Here is a 22,714-nt window from a genome sequence, read left to right on the forward strand (position 1 = left end):
AATAAATAAATTTTATGTATTTTCGTTTTCATTAGGGTTTTTTTATTAATTATTATTATTATACTGATAATTTTTGTAGGAAAAGAAAAAGTTTTGTCGCATATATACTTGCCAACAGAAGAGAGGAAAGAAAACCAATTAACTAAATAAATATTTAAATTAAATATTTTCATATATATATATGTATATATATGTATAATATATCATAAATTATTAAATATTTTTAATTGATTTTTTTTCTTTTCACAAAAAAATACGCTGAAATATATTTTAAATATTGAAAATTTGTATTTCTTTGTTTCATAAATTTATACATATATTTTAATTTGTTCAATTTTATTTAATTGCGACTGTTTTATTTATTAAAATTTACCTTGTTAATCAGGAAAACACCAAAAACATTAAAAAAAAATCATTTAATATTTAATTTGCGTCGCCGAATTTTTAATTACCATTTTTATGGCCCCTAAACGACCCATTACGATCAGATCAGCCCTTAATGCACATGAGTTCACAATAAATGCATAAATTTGATTTAAGTTTAAGCCGTGAAGGCCTTACAGAACTCGTTTCGAGACGATCTTCGGTTCTAAAGACAATTCTTGAGTCACTTTACTGACGTTACATTTGCTAATGGCAAACATTTTAAATTGTTGTCGATAGTCGCTTGTTGTTGTTGGGCGCTGCTGACCTTGGGCACTATAAAGCACAAGTATCGCCAGAGTAGTTTGTTAAGGGCCCCCCCAACAAGCGCACTCACACAGATACGCACACACACACGCACGCGCAACACACACTGAGGCAGCAGCCAAGGCGAGCGCTGCGTTGCCCTTCTAGAAAACTGAAACCTTAACCAACAGCTACAAATTTTTGGGACTGCGCTATCAATGCGTATGCGTATATCAATTAAATTGTCTTGTGGTTGTTGTTGTTGTTGTTGTTGTTGTTGTCGAGGCCCTTCAATCATAAAGTTTACATTTATAGAGCTTTTGTTGGTATTGCTGTGCGTTCATTTCCGCACTACCGAAAATATGATTAGAAGCAGCGCACGTCATTTAAATTTGATTATACAAACTGAAATATATATGTGTATACATATACATTCAAGCCTTAAGAGCTGCAGGCCCAGCGGAAGCATTGAACTGAGCCAAGGTCTTCAATAGCAACAAAATATATATATATATACAGCAATTAGATTGGTTCCTTCAGTTATTTACATGGGACTTACGGCAACTGACAAAAAGCCTCTCACAGTTGCGTGCAGCAAACGAAAGTGAAACCTAACCAGATAATATGGGCTTTAGCGAATATTTAATACCCTACAAGTGTTAAAGAAGGGAGGAGGAAGTATTCAGATCACAAAGTTTCTTAAGAAATATGGAAATATTTTATTCTGTACAAAAGCTCAATTTTCGATGAATCGTTTCTATATCGTTTCAAATTTAAAATATCATTTTATTTTACAATATTTAATGTTAGTTTAATTTTTGGGAAATTTTTAAGTATTTTGCCACAAAGTGTTAAGATTTGCATAAAAAACGCAAATAATGCATCTCTATAAAACGCCTATTTATGATCATTGCTTTCATTGAGAACTATTTGATATATAATAATAATGTAGACTAAACTTAAATAAATTTTTCATATATGATAAAGTACCTCAATCTATGAGATCTTTTAATATTTATCTGATACTTCAATCAATCACTTTTGTGCCAAGTTTCGCTGGGAAAACTTTAGTGAGCGCCAGGTTGAGATTATATTCTTATATTATATTTCCATTAAACGAAATATATATGATATATATTACTCTCTATGTTCACATCATATGCATTTTTCTTAACATATTCATAATACCCTGCATCAGGGCATAGGAAATTGAATACACAAATTTGTCACACTCCGCGCCGCGTTGTTCAAATATTCAAATTGAGCTGTAAATTGTAACTTGTAGAGTCGGCGGCTGTTGTCAAGGTCAATCATCGATTTTTGTGGTCAACTTGACCTCTGGCCGTTAACTGGCCAACTGGTTGTTGGCTGCATCGGAGCAGCCCATGAAAATCTGTTTAAATACGATCTATAAATATGCACGTGAATTTCAAATGAAGGCGTCGTCAACCGGATTTTCGATTTTCATTTCATTTTCATTTCGAGCTGTCGAAGCGACACAGGAAGTCAAGTTTCTGAGCTGATTTTCAATTCATGTTAAGTTTAAACATTCAGCATGTTTCTGCTGCGGCAATATTAAGACACGAGCTTTTATATATATTATATTATATGCAGGTCATATTTTGACGAGTTCAATATGAAAAGTTCGAATTTCCTTACAATATATTTTATATATAAATTTTACTTTATAATAAAATTATTCATTCTGATTTTATCTAGACTTTAGAATTTGAAATATCACGAAAATTTTAAATGAAATTTGGCTAACATATTATGAATATTTATTGATGGCTCTGGCGACCTTTCCATATTTCAATATTTATTTGTTGGCTGGCTCGAGGTCCGTGTTTGTTAAAACAAACAATGAAAAATTAGTCAACATAAATCGGACTTCAAACTAAGACATCAAAATAATATACAGAAAACAGCACTTATGACCCATTGTATAAGAAGCAACCACACACCAAATTTTGATGAAACAACAATCTTACAACAAGAACAACACTATAACAAGCGACACACATTGGAAATGCTACACATAATTAACACACCAACCTACAAACGACTAAACTACAAGACAGACACAGAAAATTGCGCTCACTTGTACAGACACCTCTTAAACAGTCAAACAACCTCAGTAACAATCTCCACGTCAAAAAGCGCAGACGTGTAAAATAATGTATGTAAAATGTTCGAAATAATGTTTAATTTATTGTATTATAATTGTTAATTGTTTTTTGTATCTTGGTGTTAGTGCCCTGAAGACGGTTTGCCGATGTGCAACCGAAATATATCGGAAGAGAATTGAATAAAATTGTTTTTCATTGTTTGTTTTAACAAACACGGACCTCGAGCCAGCCAACAAATAAATATTGAAATATGGAAAGGTCGCCAGAGCCATCAATAAATATCAACGGAAGGCACGCCGTATGCACAGCAACCAACATGAGCTACGCAAAAATAAAAACTAAATACAAGGATTCGAAAAGAACAATTAATAAATTCCAACTAACACTGGTAAAATTAACTAAACTTAAATCTAGTTTAAAATTTTTGTTAAAATGTAGAAAATCAAATTTAATACCTAACTTCATCAAAAACTTGACACAGCATTTGACCATACTGACCACTGACAATAAAACCCACCCTGACATAACAAGAACATTGACTAGACACACACATTTTTACCATACCAAAATATTAAACTTACTTATAAAACACAAACACAACCTATTACAAGAACAAACAAAACATATGGAAAAAGCAAAAACAAACATAGAACAACTGATGACCACAGATGACGCAAAAGCGTTTTTTGAGAGCGAGAGAAATATAGAAAACAAAATAACAACAACACTCAAGAAAAGACAAGAAACGAAACACGATAAGTTACGAGATCAACGGAACCTAGCCTTAGCGGATAACAACACGCAAAGAGAGTGGTTTGTAAACAAAACAAAAATAGAATTCCCGCCAAACGTCGTAGCGTTACTCGCAAAAGGGCCGAAGTTCGCTCTCCCAATCAGCAAGAGAGATTTTCCTCTCTTGAAATACATCGCAGACGGTGAGGAGCTAGTGCAAACAATAAAAGAAAAGGAAACACAAGAGTCGGCGCGCACAAAATTCTCTTTGTTAGTCAAAGAGCATAAAACCAAGAACAACCAAAACAGTAGGGATCGAGCAATACTGGACACAGTGGAACAGACACGAAAATTACTGAAAGAAAATATAAATATTAAAATTCTATCGTCGGATAAGGGCAACAAAACCGTAGCAATGGATGAGGATGAATATAAAAATAAAATGACAAATATTTTAGACGACTTATGCGCGTATAGAACATTGAGACTGGATCCGACATCAAGACTACAGACAAAGAATAACACCTTCGTAGCACAATTATTCAAGATGGGTCTTATTTCAAAGGACGAAAGAAATAAGATGACTACAACAACAGCGGTACCTCCGAGGATATATGGACTACCAAAAATACACAAGGAAGGAACTCCACTGAGACCAATATGTTCTTCCATAGGATCTCCATCTTACGGGCTGTGCAAATATATAATACAAATATTAAAAAATCTGACAATGGACTCTAGGTACAACATCAAGAACGCGGTAGATTTTAAAGACAGAGTCAACAACTCCCAGATTAGAGAAGAGGAAACATTAGTATCTTTTGACGTAGTATCCTTATTTCCCAGCATACCAATAGAATTAGCACTTGACACAATAAGACAAAAATGGACCAAATTAGAAGAGCACACGAATATACCGAAACAACTATTTATGGACATAGTTAGATTTTGCATACAGGAAAACAGATATTTCAAATACGAAGACAAAATATACACACAACTTAAGGGAATGCCAATGGGATCACCGGCTTCCCCAGTAATCGCAGATATATTAATGGAGGAACTGTTGGACAAGATTACAGATAAATTAAAAATAAAACCAAGACTCTTGACCAAATATGTAGATGACCTTTTTGCCATAACGAACAAAATAGACGTGGAAAATATTCTAAAAGAATTGAATTCCTTCCACAAACAGATAAAATTTACAATGGAATTAGAAAAGGACGGGAAATTACCATTTTTAGACTCTATTGTAAGCAGAATGGACAACACACTCAAAATAAAGTGGTATAGGAAACCCATAGCCTCCGGACGAATACTCAACTTCAATTCAAACCACCCAAAGAGTATGATAATCAATACAGCACTAGGCTGTATGAATAGAATGATGAAAATATCGGACACAATATACCACAAAGAAATTGAACATGAAATCAAAGAACTTTTGACCAAAAATGACTTCCCCCCAAATATAATCAAAACATTATTAAAAAGACGACAAATCGAAAGAAAAAAGCCAACAGAACCTGCTAAAATATACAAATCACTAATATATGTACCACGACTATCAGAACGCCTCACAAACTCAGACTGTTATAACAAACAAGATATAAAAGTAGCACACAAACCGACGAATACATTACAAAAATTCTTCAACAAGATAAAGTCGAAAATCCCGATGATCGAAAAAAGCAACGTCGTTTACCAAATACCATGTGGCGGGGATAACAACAACAAGTGCAATAGTGTCTACATAGGTACAACAAAATCGAAGCTAAAAACAAGGATTAGTCAACATAAATCGGACTTCAAACTAAGACATCAAAATAATATACAGAAAACAGCACTTATGACCCATTGTATAAGAAGCAACCACACACCAAATTTTGATGAAACAACAATCTTACAACAAGAACAACACTATAACAAGCGACACACATTGGAAATGCTACACATAATTAACACACCAACCTACAAACGACTAAACTACAAGACAGACACAGAAAATTGCGCTCACTTGTACAGACACCTCTTAAACAGTCAAACAACCTCAGTAACAATCTCCACGTCAAAAAGCGCAGACGTGTAAAATAATGTATGTAAAATGTTCGAAATAATGTTTAATTTATTGTATTATAATTGTTAATTGTTTTTTGTATCTTGGTGTTAGTGCCCTGAAGACGGTTTGCCGATGTGCAACCGAAATATATCGGAAGAGAATTGAATAAAATTGTTTTTCATTGTTTGTTTTAACAAACACGGACCTCGAGCCAGCCAACAAATAAATATTGTATTATGAATATTTTTAATTTTTTAAAGTAAATTCAACATTCAAATGTTTGTGCAAATGTACGCATTTTAATAGTTTATCATTGCTATGCTATATAAGAAAGTCTCTTATAATTAATATAAAATATAAATAAAATAAATAAGAAATATTTATTATTGAGGAATCATTATCTGTTTTCATTTCACATATGTATAATGTTTTAAATAATTAACTGTTCGCTGTTTAAAGCATGTTGTAGGTTATTTGATGGGCTGAACTCTATGTGGTCTCTGTGTAATCAGGTATACTTCAGCCTAGTCAGCAACTTATTAGTCAAGACACACACACAGACACATACGCAGCCCTATTATATATTCAACATACATAAATCAAAACGTTACAAGCTTTTAAAGCGAGTGATTAGAATATCGCGTATACGCCACGTGGCACTGGGCGGGGGGCAGCAGCAACACCTCAGCTGGCAACTTGCCGCAAGGAGGTGCGCCTATAAAATATGTGTTGTGTCTTCCGTGTAAAATGTATGTGCACATTTCAAGAGATTATTTCATAAAATTTAATTACATATTCACACTTGCCGCTTTGTGTGACATTTCAAAGGTGCGACACACACGCGACTCGCGACTCGCGACTCGTTCGACTCTTTTGACTCTTTTCTATTTCATTTCATTCCATTTCATCTCTTTGAGCTGTTTCGGCTACTTCAGTTGTATTCATTTGTTTTTTTTTTTCTTTATTGGGAGTTTGCGTGGGTTGTCATTTCTTTTAGGCTTTGCTTTCAGCTCTTTTCGAGTCGAGCATACAATTTAATTACTGTTCTCTAATTACCCCGCGAGTGCCTCGCTGAGTTATTTAGTTTTGATATTAAGTTGACAGTTATGACGAAATGCCGTGTGCAATCAGTGTAAGAGATTAAACTAACAAAATCTAATGTTAGCTTACCCAGCAGGATATTTGTTGCAACTGTGTGAGTGTTTCGCCTGGCCCGAAAAATTAGGGATATCTTGATGCTGATCTATATGGGATTGGAGATGCCTTCCTCTATGTGTTAGACATTTCACGACAAAATTAGAATACCCTCTTTAAAGGTATATAAAATCAAAACTAATCTCCAAGATTTCTTTAACATTCTTACTCTTACAATTAAAGCTGTTTCTGTTTATTTGAATAATATTAGTAAAAAAAACAAACACCTCTAAAATAAATCACATAAATTTCGTTATATACGAAGACCAGACAGATATCTAGACCACCCAAACGAAAGTGTCAGCTAATATTTTGTCATAGGTGTCTGGCAAAGTGCGTGTGAGTGTGTATGTGTGTGTGTGTAATGGGGTGTGTGTTTGTAAATGCTTTAAATGCAAAATTAGCCAGTGGCAGGGCATTAATCAAAGCTGAACTCACCGCAGCGTTTGACAGCTGTCATTCGAGACACGCAGCGCCATTTTCTGTTGATTGTTGTCATTGTTTTTGTTTTTGTTGTTGTTGTTGTCGTTGTCTCATGCAGCTTACGCACTTTACGCTCAAATAGAAATCATAAACATTTCAAGTAAAAAAAAAAATCAAAAAAATCACAAAATAGCAAAAGCAGCCGAAAAACGCAGCGCTGCGCAGAGGTGTTTTATCATTAGCAGACGGAAATACTTATAGATAGAACAGATAAATATGTATATATATAACGAAAAAATCATAAAATACAAAACAAAATAATAGTCTTAACGAGGCATAGGCATAAAAAACCATAAAACAGAATTAAAAATAAATATTCATCATACGCACTTGCAACAGCACAAAAAAAAAAAAAAAAAAAAAAACAAAAGAAAATCGAATACAATTCGAAGTGTTTAATACTCTAACCCATATTGTTAGTGTGGAGCCTAGAGAGGATGCATTGGTTTAGTGTTAAGAAAGAAAGGGAAGATCTCTATTAAAAAGAGACTTTGGTAAGAAGTAAGAACAAACATTTTCGCAAATGAAATAAACATGAAGAACAATTATATTCTTATAATGGGAATTTAAAGATGCGTACTGCGAGGTTGTAAGTCGAGAAAAGGGCTGTGTTACTTAAAAATTGAAATGTAACTCACAAATGTAAAATTAAAACACACACGATATATATTATCGATATATATGTCCCGATACATTTGAGATTAAGAAGATATCAGCATCGTCATTAACACCTGCAAAGTTTTAGGCAAAATGTGAAATGTATCAAATGCCTTCAAAAACCGTATACAACACTGTTTTCCAGTGTGTTAGCTTATAATAGAGATTAATTATACGCACTTGCAACTTTAGAATCTGTCGAATACAGACACAAAAATGTTTCATATAGACACCCCGCTGCGTGCCATAATGAAAGAAAAAAAACAAAAACAGCAACAAGAACAACACACGCACTGGAGCAGGCAGCGCACAGTTTGGGTCGGAGGGGGTTGGGGGCAGTTTGCGGGGGGCACCGGTTCGGGTCGGCATGGCATAGAATCATAGGAGCAACATTCAAGGTTAGAGGGTTACTGACTTTGAAAAATGCGATAGAGCCAATTCTTTTTTCCCCTCTTCGCGTGCGAGGGAGACAGCGATAGCTCAAGCAACAACAATAAATTAATTGAGCATATTTTTCGCATTTTGATTTCCAAGTCGCAGTGCGTGAGTAGCAAAAAAGAGCAGCAGCAGCAGCAGCGGCAGTAGTAAAAAAAAATGTCATAGAAGCAAAGCCGCAATAAAAAAGAGCAAAAGAAAAAAAAAGCGAATGCGAACTACAAAAAAAAGGCACAAATAATAATGACAGGTAGTTTTCTATGCTGTTCTGCTATTATCTATGTGTGTGTGTGTGAGTGTGTGCGTGTGTGTGTGTGTGTGGGACGCTGCAGGTAGCACGCAGAGAACCTACAACAATGGCAAAAGCTGTTTCTGTTGGTGTTCCTGTTGTTGTTGTTGTTGTTGCCATTTGCCGAATGACTGAATAATTCTCATTGCTTGCTTTACACGCACTTTCGTAAACAACTTAGTCAGTTATTGCCATTGTTGTTGTTGTTGCTGCTGTTGCTCTTTTGTGCAAATGCTGAGAACTGTTCTAAAATTTTCAAATGTATTGAGTTCCAGCAGCATTCACGCAACACTGTGCGTGTGTGTGTGTGTGTGTGCGTTAGTTTCGCTGTGTGTGTGAGTGTGCATGGCATTAGTTGGAATTTTGGCAAAGCAACACATCATGTGATGAATGCGTGTTCTATGAGCTAAACCGCAGCTTGAAAAGAGTTCTAAAAGTTGAGCTCCCCAAGAACTAAATATCTGAGTCTAATGTATAATGTTGAATTTGATGTTATAAATTTTGATCAATGCATTTACCAAATTCGAAATTTACAAAATGAGCATAGTGTATTCCACTTCAAATACAGCTTACAATAAAAATCATATATATAATTCAGAGCTCCTGATGAACCTTATTTGAACAAAAATGTAATCCAGCTCAAAGACTGTTTGGAACATAAATCAGATATTTAACCCAGACATAGATTTTTCTAAAAGAGTGCATATAAGTACCCCATACGATAAGTAAGATTAGAATAGAATACGTAACTAATGGAACTAATTAATTGCCTATAAATTAAATAGTTAAAGCACAATTACAGACACGGAACCACACACAAACACCCTGTCTCACTTCAAAAAAAAATGTTGTACGCACAAATAAGCAAAAGGATTTTTAACAAAATACATACATATATTTATCAAATTTTATTTGTGCAAGTGCTTCAAATGTCTAAAGCAAAACAATGGAAAAATTACGCATACGCCGCATTAGCTGCACGCGCAAGCAACAAATTGCGAGGTTATTGCACTTTCACATAGCGACAACAACAGCGATAGAACAAAATGGCAGTAAGCGGCGCAGCGACGCAGCAGCAACAACATTTAAGCGAGCCGCGCACAATTGAGGCGTGCGTGTGTGTGTGTATGAAAAATATACCGATGATCAACATTAATGCGCAAGACGCACACAAACACATAGACATACATGGACACGCGCACCAACACATTGCGAAAGCAGCAAAGGGCAACAACAAACAGCAAACATCAGCAGCAGCAGAAGCAGCAGCAGCAGCAGCAGCAGCAGAGTCAGCAGCAGCAACGCTGCGTTTCGGTCGCAGCGAATAGCCGAACGAATGAACGAACGCGCAAATTTAGACGAAGCAGTCATCGGGGCTATGCTTCGTTAAATCGTTCGGCCTGTTGTTGTTCTTGTGTGTTGTTGTTGCTGTGCGTTAAATTTGTTTTTCTAAATTTGATGATGCAATACACGCATTTTGCCTAGCAAAGGCAAAGGCAACGCCAACGTCAACGTCGCAGCAGCAGCAGCAACAACAGCAACAACAACAACAGTTGCTGCCAACGTCTTCGCACGCCTCAACTCTTTTTTCTACGGGGCGTCGCTTATTTGTTATTTTTGCTATTCTCGCCTGTTCTTTGCTTCTCCATACGCACTTCTGCACTTTGCTTTTTGTTTCTATTTCGAATTCGCAGCAGCAGCCACACATGTGGGCCGCGGGCTGTGGGGGCTTGACAGGCAAAGCATGAATAATAGGCAAACAGCAGAGCGACAACAACGCGAACAACAACAGCAACAACAACAACAACAACAATGGAAGCGAGAACCACGCACTGAAAATGGCGATTCATCAAAGTCCACTTAACAAGTTTTTTGCATTTGAGAGACAACAATAAATTGGCCAAACCGAGCGATGGCAGAAGATTAAGAAACAGCAATAGAAGGCGAAAACTTAACAGAGTGTAGAGCCCGGCTAAAGTATTTGTGAGAAGTTAGAATCTAGCTAACTTGTGTGTGTATTTAACATTTTTTTTTTATGCATATTAATTATATTTATGATGTATATTAATCAGTTAGACACGAATATATATTCAGTGATCGATTATATATAGTAAGAGATAATAATCTAGTTAATCAGATTGCATACTTCTAGGCTGACTTTATTGCTCTTGAGTTTTTTAAGTGTTTAAATATTGTTGTTATATAATTCTATTGATATACAAATAATTAAAAAATGTGCATATATTAATGTGTGGAGTAGAAAGAAATAAACATACTAAATGTTATTGCTGTTGCTTTATAGTTTTCTGAGATCAACGCCTTTTGTATGCAGTTTTATTATTATTCAATGCTCTATGTTTATTATTTTTACTGACATTTCTATATTTTATTGTTATTATTTTAAAATTAAAATTATTCGATTAGTTTTTATGTACTATTATTATAGTTTTTTATTTAAAACTTTTTAATTGAATATTTTTTCTTTTTCATAAGTTTTTAAGTATACTTATTATTGTTTTATTATATATTACTATTATTTGAGTTGATTGCCTTCTCTTTTATATTTCGTATGTATACCTTATATATATCTTTAAAAATCCTTCTATTAATATGGTCTTTACGAAGCTTCTAGTAAAGCTCTTAACTGCAGGCCTTTCATTTATAAATAATTCATTTTTTAAACACTTTAAACACACACACCTGATTTATTAGTTGTTGTTGCGTATGCTGTCATATAGAAGCATATAAATATAGGAGAAACACTCTATAAATTAAAAGAACAGTTTATTGGCTGTTGTTGCTGATGCTGTCATATAGAGCCAATTGCTTAATCACCTAATTGTTATCTCAATGTAAATTTATGTGTTTTTTTTTTTTTCTATCAGTAGGTAAAAGTTTTCCATGACCTTGACGAAGGCTTTTGGGCGTTTATTTTTGGCTTTTCATGTTTATGTAGCCAAAGTAAAGATATTCTATTCTTTTATTTATTTTTGCTGCTGCTTTTGCGGCTTTTTGTTATGATTAGCCATTCGCGCCGTACGCACAAAATTCTAATTTTACTTTTCGCACGCATAAACACACACACACACGCACAGAGATATTTTGCTGTGTCTAGCGAATATTTTTGAGTGCCGAACGCGTGTTTCTAATTTTTGTTCTTGTGATTTTCGCTACTTTTTTGTAAATCTTATTTATGATTCTTTATTTTTTTTTACTTTTGTAGCACGTTCCTGCTAAAGAAAATAAAAGCAAAAACCTTATAAATAAAAAAAATACCAGGCAACGAAAGTTGCTTCTAGCTGTGTTTGTCCAGCGAAAGAAAGAGCTGCGATACATAACAACAACAACAACAACAACAACAACAACTGAAAAAGCTGAGCACTATCACTTTTATCAATTTCGGGGGGGCCTTGCCATATGACACAGTTTGCTAATATTTGATTTAGATTTTATTTAATTTTTTTCAAAAAAATATTGCGCATACGCCACGTTGTATTTGTCGTACTTTTTTTTGTCAACTTCTTGGCTCCCACACAAGACAGCGACAAAAGATTATTTATGGCTGTTGCTTTTGTTGTTTTTTTGCTCTTGCTATTTGCCATTTCATGAGTTGTTGTTGTTGTTGTTGTTGTAGCAGTCATTGCACTCGCCAGCGTTCAAATCAGCAGCAACAACAACAACATGTTGAGCTTGACTTATAGTAGGATTTTTTGTATGTTTTTTCTATTATTTTTTTTTATAATACTTGAAACGAAAATTCGCAAGCGAAAAAAATTACCGCATCGCGCGCATAAAAAAGTTCATTGACTTCATTAGAAATGTATTTTTTTTTCTTTTCATTTTATTTATTTGCCAGAACTTGACGTTGCCGCGACTGCTGCTGCTGCTGTTGTTGTTGTTGTTGTCGTGCCATGTTGCTGGCGTGCACCAATCAGCAACGACGTCGTCGCTGGCGTTGGCGTCAGTGCTGAGCATTTCCTCTGTCTAATGCCAGAGTTTCTCACATTCTCACATTCACATATACTCTCGCAGTTGGCGCTGTGTGCCCATTCTTATGGCACGATCTGCAGAGGCGTCGCCTCTTGCAGGCGCTCTCGAGTGTTTTTCAATTAATGCGGCTCATTATGCAGATGGATACATTTGCCTATTAGCCAAACATAAATTTCAATTTATGTGCCGCCTACTAAAACAATAACAACAATTACAATAACAACAACAACAACAGCAGCAACAGCAATAACAAACAAATAGCTGCAAAAAGTTTGAAGCTGCTGACTTCACGCACATTTTATGCAAATCAGTTGCGCATTAAATTGAATATCAAATTGTTGAAAGAAGTGAAAAGAATGTGCGAAGAGCTCAGTTAACAAATAAGTCGACTACTTGAACACCCTGTCTACGGATTTGCCTAAAGTTTATTTATTATAAACAACAACAATTACTTTCTCTCACCCTTCTAAGCTCATTTGGAGCATAGAACATATATGTCAAGTAACTGAATGCTATGCAACTCAGCTGACCCACAGCTGCTTGCTATGTAACTAAGAGAGGATCATGTCAGGTCAGATCAGTCAGATCATACTTATTTCTCGCACCTCAAACACATATTAAACACGCTCATTAAGGATAAATAGAATATTTGACACACATGCCAAGTAATTGATTCGTATGCAACTCAGCTGACAATTGCCTGCTTGCTATGAAACTAATAGGGGAATGATTTATGCTGATTGTTACCTCAACCTTTTAGTCAGATCATTGATATGTAACTTTAACAGAAAACTGGTTGCTATAAATCTTCTTTGATTTATATATTTCTCTTTAAAGTTAATCAATTCTATGTATACATATATATATTCAATTGAAATATAAATTTAGAGACGACATGGTAGTAGTTCCTACATTTTCATTAAAAGCGTATTCTTTTTATCATTCCAATAACTGATAGACCATTCCTATAGAAATTTCGAAATGTGTTGTATAAAAAATCAGTATAATTTTCCTATGCATAATTGAATAGCTAAAAATTGAGAGTTGGCCAACAGGCAGGGCATAAATTGATGCCTATGTCAGCTAGCACGACAAAGCCCAAGACAGCGTTAACCTTGAAAAGTTGTAGATGCGATCATTCCACTCTCTGCATACAAAACACATGGGCAGCTCACAGATATCTAGATAGTTTAGCATAGGCTCGATTTATGCGTCTGTGTGCGTGTTGTATGAATAAATTGATTGTGCGTTCTATGCGCTCCGAGCAATTAATTACCAGCAGTTGTTTTTTCTCTGACGCTGTAAATTGATTGGCAAGCCTTTGGATACTTTCGAACTTGCTGGCCGAGACGTCATTTATGATGCGGGAGCTGAAAGCGTGGGCCTCGTAGCACTCGAGTCGTGCCATCTTGTACTTTCAAGTGGTAGCTGCTCCAGTACAGTAGGAAAATAATAATATATTTTGGCATACGATAGAAATGCACGAGAATTGGGCGAGTGACAGGCTCCGACATCATAAACACTAGCAAAAATATTAAATAAGAATTTAAAAAACGAGGAAAAGTGAAAGGTAGCACAACAGTGGAATTTGGATGGATTTAGAATAAGGTACAAATGAAAATGGAACATCGAAACGACAACCGTGGAACGTCGGAAAAATACACTATAAAGCAAGAGTGTCACAAATGGGGGACTTACATTAGAATAGAACAGTTACTTAATAGGTTGATTTTCAGAATGCAATAAAATAACGTGGATAATGGAACATAAGAATGTAGAACATTGGAAAGTGGAACACATATCATTATATTAAAGAAAAATAGTATTTGAAAAGTATGGATACACAAGATAAACAAACTGTATATCACAGATTTAGTAAGGAAAAGTGGAATGAAACGATATCAAATGCAATCATGGCGCATGGAACGAAAGAATGGAACATAACAAGCTAACATATAGCGGAATAGTGGAATATAGAATTATGGGCATAGAAAACCCATTTGAATTGAAATAGAACAAGAAAAAGAAGCATACGTTAATTTTCAATTGGTCTGCCTGCTGTCTCAAGTGAATGATTTGTAAATTACAGACAAACAAACGCAGCGAAAATAGCAAAAAAAAAAGAAAAAAAAGAACGAGCTTGGCTTTAAGTGACCAAACTGTGGGCCAGTGCAAACCATTAACAACCAGTCAATGTCTGTGGGCAGGGTTGAGTCAAGAGAAGAAACAAAAAGCACTTCGAGGCACAACAGAGACCACAAAACTGACTTTCCAAGCAAGAATAACAACAGAAACAGCAGCAGCCACAGCAAGAACCAAGCCAAAGTTTTCTATGGACTCTGTCCAAATTGTTGTCTAGCAATTTCGGGCTACGTTCAGTTCGATGTTTTGCTGTGGTTATTTTTTTTATTTTATTTTGTATACGCTTTTTTTTACTTCTTTTGCGTGGTAGCCAACGTTGGCGACTTGCAAGCGCTGACTTTGACTCTTTCTATGGACAACAACAACAACAAAACCCGTCCCGACCGGGCAGCAAATGCGTGTGCGATTTGTTGTTGTTGTTGTTGTTGAAGCAACGCCAATCACACGCTTCCCGGCACACACAAGAGTCGTTCCTGTTCTCTTGCAAGTTCTCATATTATTTGTATACCCTGTGGCAATGCGATTGGATACAATGGGTATGATATGACCCTAAACATGCCAGCAAGCAGCCAAAGACGACAGCTTTTACCAACTTTTCGATAAACGATAAAATAGTTAAGTATCCCTTCGTTAAACGATAAACTATTAAAGTGTTACCACACTTTAAAATTAACTGCTTAAAAATATCCTTTATATGCCTGAGCAGTAGAGCTTATTTATTCATAAATAAATTTGTATTTATATAAGTATTATCTATAAAGCATGAAAAATGAGTAACTAATAATGAATATAATGTTGTGTCCTTCTCCTAGTTGTCAAAATCAATAAGCTTTTCGATAAACGATAAACTGTTTAAATGTTGCCACACCTAAAAAATATCCTTCATATGTCTACACGGACACAGAGCTTATGAATCCATATCTAAATTTGTATGTCTATGAGAAATGTCTATTTAAATATGTAATATTAAAAACAAATCGGCAATATTGAGTTAAAATTTGTTGTGCCTCTTCCACAAATATATTAAAAACAATAATAAATAAATATACTTAAGATGAAACAATTTGGAAATTATGAACGCAATAAAAAAGGAATGCATGTAGCATATAACGCTGCTCTCTCTCTCTCTCTCTCTCTCTCTCTCTTTCTTTTTCTTTTATATATATATATATTTTTTTAAATTTATCATAGTTTATTTTAAGTAAACATTTGACTTCTAGTATTTTTATTGGTCTGATTTATAAGTGTGCTTAGGGTATATGTTGGCTGAGCTCGTTCGCATTGACATTCTTGCTTGCTTGTCGCTGCCGGCTGCGCTGCCGACGTCGCCGTCGCCGTCGACGCCGTCGTCTTCGCTACACTTTGCCTATTCTAGCTAGTTTCACCTTGAAAAGTTCATTCACGCCGTAGCCGAAAAAAAGCCGAAACGCAGCGCCAAAGTCCAGAGCAGCGACAGCAGCAACAAAAAGTAGTAAAAAACTTGCACAAAAATAACATAATTTATTTTATTTTACTTTTTTTTTTTTGTACTGCCTGCACGCAAGAACAGTCAGAGAAGTGAGCGAGAAAGAGAGGGAAATAGGGAGAGCGTTAGAGCTAGAGCTAGATGATTTTTTTGCCCGTCGCCCGTCACTGCGATTCGTTTATAATGCAAATATATACATACGCACTTTTTGAAGTCCCGACTATTTATGGCAAGTTTTTTATTTCTTTCAACTGGCCACGTTTGCACTTGCCTAAATGGGCATTCTCTATTTCTAGGCATTTCCGCTGGTTTCTGCACTAGGTTACATAAAGTTAGCTGCGCAGCAGGTAACTCGAAACAAAATCAATTTGCTGATCATAATAGGTTTATGTGCCCCCACCTTGGACGTTGCCAAGCTGAGGGCCATATGATCCGAGCCAACATGTAATCTTATCGGAATATGATTATGTGCAGTGCAGATATGATATGCAATACTATGCCACACTATATACACTATCATATCGCACTACTTACAACGATAACATATTGCGCTTCAAGAATTTGTTAACGGCGAAAACTAAACCTGAACAAATGTTAAGCATAAAAAAATGTAGTTGACAGCTTTGATTTTTGTTAAAGCTTCTTATTTATATAATGATCCTTATATTTGTTAGTCATCCGATTATTTTTAATAAATATATAAGTTTAAAATTATTTTTTTTAATTGAAATATTATTAAATTTTGTTTTCTTTTTAGACAGCGATCAATGTAAATGCATTTTGTATAATTTTCAATATGAAATATATAAATATATGATATTATAAATACTATTTAAGGCAAAAGAAATTAAAGAAATAATCCAAATCTTGTCTTCCCGGTTAGCTCTGATCTCTTTTATCTTTAAACTACATATCTAAATTTGGGATACTTCCTACAATGAAATAGTTCCCCAATCGGAAGCCAACATGACTCATTTAATGAAGAACAACAAGAACAGCTGCTTGGGTTCCTCAAAAGGCAACCCCAAATAAAATAGTTCTGATTACGCAGTTTGACGGCAATCAAAATAAAATTCGCACACCCCCCACGCACACGCCATAAAAAAAAAAAAAAAAAACAAAACAAACAAAAACTATCAAAATTGGCAAAAATGCGAAATCTAAAAAAAAAGTAACAAGTTTCCTCTTCTTTTTTATTTTTGCACATATCAAAACAAATGGCGAAAATTCGGTGAAGTTCAAGGTATGTGCCATTAAATCAAACACAAAAAGCAAACAGAACAAAAAGGGGCAAAGAAGAACAAGATGAAAGAAATAGAGCAAAACTAAAGCGTAGACATAGAGAAAACTAACACTAACTACTGCTGACTGTGGGCGAAGACAGGCAGAGAGAGAGAGAGAGGAAGGGAGGGCGGCCGAGAGAAGGAGAGGAGCGGCCGGCAACGAGCCAAACAGACATGCGATCGGAATAGCTACAAAAGAGAGTAAAAAGCGTAGAAAGCACAATACAACAAATAATACTAGACGTATACTTTATCAATTTTACGCATACATAAACATATATGCGTATAGAGCGTATATTTATGGGTATGCGTAAAAAGCTTTCAAATATTGTTTTTCTTTTGCTCCCATCTTTCTTATTTACTCTTTTATTTTTGTGCGTTTGCCAAAATAGCTTTACCACTCGGTTCTTATCTTATCTGCCGAATCGTGCCTTCTCTGAACTAACTAGCGACAACAACAACAACATCGACGCACTTTTTAATGACTCTCGCTTAAGTTGATTGGGTTTTGGGTTTGATCTGGTGACGAACCATCCGAAGGTTTGTCTCTGTCTGCCGTCGGAGTTCTCGTATTATCTCTGACTATTATGCTCTCTGGTCTGGCTCGTCGCATGTGGGAATATGGCTCTGGACATGTGTGTGCCCAGCGGCTGTCATCTGCGATTTATTTTTATCTCACATTTATTTTGCCTTTGGACATTTATTAACAAATAATTTGTGTAGGCTGCGATAGAAGCAGGGTGGAGATAATAATAAATTGCTTGTTAGCAACCGACAAGCAAAAACAAATAAATACGATAACAACACCTTAAAATGTATGCATCAAAAAAATGATGTTTAGGCAAGGATAATTATTAATACATATTGGCCAAAAAAAATCGGTTATTCTTGTTGTGAGAACAAAAATATAACATTTCAAAAAATGACTCGAAACTAAATTTAAGCTGATAAAAATTGTGTTAAGGCAAAAACATTTATCAATTAACATTGGCCAAAAAGAGGCCTTATTTCCTTCTTCTATTAAATAAATTTAAAGAAAAATATTTTTGTAATTAATTTTTAAATGAGCAACTAATTCAAAACACTTAAATTTTGTTGTAAGAAAAAACTAAATTTCCAGACTTGAAACAATCTCTTTTCCCAATTTCAATGAGTTCTGGGTATAAAATTCACCACCCCTAAACTATCTCTCATGACCTCTCCGATAAACCCTTAATAAAACTATAAAATAATTATATCATTATTTATTATTTCATGTTAATATTCACAGCTGGCAGCCGTGTTCAACTGTTCCATTCCATAATCAATTTAATGCCATTTAAAAAGACGCCCAAAAGCATGCAACATTTTGTGGGCCAAGTCAAGGGAATGTGAAACAAATCTGTTTTTAAAGAGCCCTTGGCCCACTGATCCACTTAGTGTGTAACGCAATACAAATTTTAATCTAAAGAGATTGCTTGCAAAAAAAAAAAAAGTAAAGGTAAAGTTACCAGCGATGCAGCAAGTAATTATCCATAGCCCTTTTTTCGGAGATGCGAAATATGTAAATAAAATGAAGCTAGGCAAAAATTTTCGTTTATTCTTTTTTTATGCAAAACAGACCCTTTGCATTATTTTCACATACTCTGATTGCCTAGAACTCGCTCCGGGTAAGCGGTAAATCAGAGCAAGTAAAAGTATGTTTGCTGACATTGATTGACTTGGAGTTGCCCTGTAACTAAGCATGTTTTGCATTCGTATATAGTACTTTATATTCACGTTCTTAATATATAAAATGTATCTTAATTCAAAGCAGAGTCTACATACCAAATATGCTCCCTCCAAGTTTTAAAGGTCCTGAGTTCTGTGGGGTAGTACATGCAGAGGCTGCAATTATATTGATAAGAAATATGTAAATTTTCTGCCATATACATTTTACCTCGAATTTCGTTTGCACTCATAGAAGTTTATCACACCCTACATATACACTCTTACAGGATATCAAAAAGGGTACTCTTATATGTACATATGTATCTGGGCTGTGGACCCAATTTTTGCTTTTTATCACACCCGTTATATACATATACAGGGTATCAAAAAGGTGCTCTAAAATTTGTTTGTGACCCCGAATTTTGCTTATCGCACACGCATCTTGAATGACTTAAATATCTCATTTAACGCCAGGACGATTACGCTGAGCTGAGTTTATTTTGGACTAGAGTCCTGCTGCACTTGCCGGCCACAAGCACACACACACACACAAAGATATATATATACAGCTGTTTATGTACAACTAAATACGCGCACAATAAATTTCCACATGTTTATCCCTTTTTCAGCACACACACACACACACAAGCAGGCAAACAATTTCCTGTATGCTGTGCTCTGGCCAAGTGTTTCTTATGTCCTGCGCTCTTGGTACTGTCCCAAATATACTTTCGCCTGTGCGAGCGTGCACGTGTGTGTGTGTGTGTGTGCCCGCAGTGCGCAAAGTGTGTCAAAAAGTTTTTGGCTATTACTTTCACTACTTAGAGTTAGAGCCCGGCTGCAGAGCGTGCTGAGGGGGAAGAGCGGTTGGCAGAATTATAGCCGTAAATGGGACTATGTGCCTGGCCTTGTGGGGGTTGTTGTGCGTGTGTCTGCGTGTGTAATGCGACAAATTAACAATGTACTTAATTAATATGTCAAATTGGATTACAATTTGCTAAAAATTTGTCATAAATGTTGCTCACTGTGCTTCCACAACGCTGAGCTCTGCCTAAGCCGGCGACAAATGTAATAGTTTTTTTTTTGGGTCTGGACCATGAAACACTTTGGCTTGACCCATTGCTGAAGCTAGATATTTTGGAAAAGTAAATAAAGAAAGCAGCTGAGATTCGTGTATTTAAAGCACTAGTGTTGACACGTGCTGAGTTATGAGGATGGCCTTAAAGCTTATATAGCTCGCGTGCGCTTATAATTGCCAAATGGTTTATCCCTTATGGGTAGAAGATTTTGAGCTCTCTATCATTAGCACACGTTGAATTGTAAGCTTAAATTCTTGTTTAACCAACTACCATCAAGCAGAAAAAATTATAAATTTTCTAATCTCTTATGAAAAGTATAAGGAAACTCGATTTAAGCAAAAATATTACAAAACAGTACCTACGGAGCGGAAGGCTCGGAACTTTAGCTTTGAAATTTGTTACAAATTGTTAAATAAATAATTAAAGACCCAGCGGATTTTGGAATACATTTAACTGTGTTCAATTTTTGTTCAGAAGACCATAAAAAAAAGCTGAAAAATATTTTGTAAAAGATAGTTTCATATTAATTTAGAATAGTATAAGTTAGTTCCTATTTGTGTCATATATTTGTCTTGGATATCAAATATTTGTCTTAGCCGAGAACAGACTTCATCTATTTGCAAGTCAACAGACAGCTGCTACAGCTACTCATCAACAAGTAAAGCCACTAAAAACTTATCAACTGCGCATATATAAATTTTAATTAGGCTACACACACACACACACACACGCTCACAGGCACACTAACACACAGACTTCACAGACAAGGCGGCATAGAATCCAACATTTTGTAGCGAGAATTCATCTTGGCCTTAATTAATTTTTGGCCAAGTGACATTCCCCATAGCACACACACACACATGCGCACGCATACAAATATATGTATAAATTTATATACGTAAAGCTGAAAATATTGTGAAGCAGTGAAAATCAAGCACAAGCCGCGTCTCTTGTGATAAATTGATTTTCACTGAGCGAAAGTTTTTGGGACCAAGCAAACGACAAGTGCAAAAGCGCAGCGCGAAAGTATCTCACGGATACACAAACTGTTGAGAAACGGCGCGGCAGCCAGTAACTGTAGCTGCTGAGGAGCCGGCATTGAGGGGTGCGGGGGCGACTGCCTGCTGTGTTGTCAAAGTAACGAGTGCGCTGTCAAGACTGTCAGCCACACCCACTCGCCGACTCAACGCCCCCGACAAGGCGGCAAAGTAAGTAAACTAAAAAGACAAAAGCAACGCCTAAAACTGTGCTACACATAAGGGACAAAAGTATATAACGGCCCGGTCGGAGCTGATGCCGCCGCCGCTGCCGCTGCTGCTGCTGCTGCTGCTGCTGCTGCTGCTGCTGCGTCTTCATCTTTGCAGGTTGCCCCGGCGACGCATGGGGCATGGCAACATAGACGTGAGCTTCAGCCAAGTGCAACAACAACAGCAGCCGCCGCAGCAACATTGACAAAAGGTTTTTTGGTTTGGGGTTGCGCTACACCTCTCTACGCCCTACCCGCCGCCCTTCCCTTGCTGCTTCTTCGTCCACCCCCCTCTTAATATCCAGCCCATGCCTATGCCTCGCCGGCTCTGGCCATGTACAGAAAAGTTGGGCCGCATTTTGTTGGAAAACTCGAATGTCAGTTGTAATAGCTTCGGCATATAAATCAATAAAATGATTGTACGCACCTTTGCGCTTTAGCCCCTCCCACTGCCCACTGGCAACGCCTCGCCCCTCGCCCCATGCTCCAAGCCAGCTGCCGTTGCTACCTTTTTTTGTGTGTCGTTTTCTTGCAGCTTCTGGTTCTGGCCACGGGCACTTGTAGCGACGGCTGGCGGCCTTTACTACAGTTTGCTGCAACGTTGTTGCCGAAATACGCAAAAAGGGCTGGCAGAACGAGGGTCGATTCGAAATATTGGCCAAAAAACATTTACCAACATATTTTTCCCAGATACAAAATTGTTTCTTGTAATAGTATAAAATTAATGGCAATAATATTGTTCTCACTTAAATAATTAACTTAGATTTCATTTTTAAATACTTGTAAATGCATAGAAAAATATGAAATGAGAATGAAATGAATGAAAATATGAAAAGATATTTATATAAGTCTTAGAATTGAACATAAATATAAATAATAGAATATAAATGAGAAAGAGAGAAAGAGAATTCAGTTAGACATTAAAACGAAAGCTGTATGTGAACTATTTCGAATTTAAGATAATTTAGTTTCCTTGTTTTTATTTAAATAAAAATTATTATAAATATAACAAATGCATGCATTTTTTGATGAAGTCAAATCCACGTACATTCCTCATGTACATTGTATCCCAATCGAATTTACATAATTAACTAAATATCAGAAGCAACCATAGCCATAAGATTTGGTATTCTATATAATAATAACAATATATCTAAAATTAAAAATAGC

General features: G+C 35.8%; 2 protein-coding genes across 2 annotated transcripts in view; one reads left to right on the forward strand and one right to left on the reverse strand.

Moving 5' to 3' along the window:
- chinmo (Chronologically inappropriate morphogenesis) overlaps nucleotides 1–19,396 on the reverse strand; it is a 108,019-nt gene extending 88,623 nt beyond the window's left edge. Inside the window, exon 1 of the mRNA XM_002051698.4 lies at nucleotides 19,337–19,396. The gene's annotated coding sequence lies outside the window, so the exon portion shown is untranslated. The remainder of the gene's footprint in view (nucleotides 1–19,336) is intronic.
- LOC138911266 (uncharacterized) lies at nucleotides 2,588–5,797 on the forward strand. Its single transcript, XM_070209291.1, has 2 exons — nucleotides 2,588–2,848; nucleotides 2,924–5,797. Exon 2 carries the CDS (start codon nucleotides 3,049–3,051, stop codon nucleotides 5,620–5,622), a length of 2,574 nt encoding a protein of 857 aa, XP_070065392.1. The 5' UTR covers nucleotides 2,588–2,848; nucleotides 2,924–3,048; the 3' UTR covers nucleotides 5,623–5,797.
- Nucleotides 19,397–22,714: the final 3,318 nt, after the last annotated feature.

This window comes from Drosophila virilis, chromosome 4 (assembly GCF_030788295.1).
Source record: "Drosophila virilis strain 15010-1051.87 chromosome 4, Dvir_AGI_RSII-ME, whole genome shotgun sequence".
Classification (NCBI taxonomy): domain Eukaryota; kingdom Metazoa; phylum Arthropoda; class Insecta; order Diptera; family Drosophilidae; genus Drosophila; species Drosophila virilis.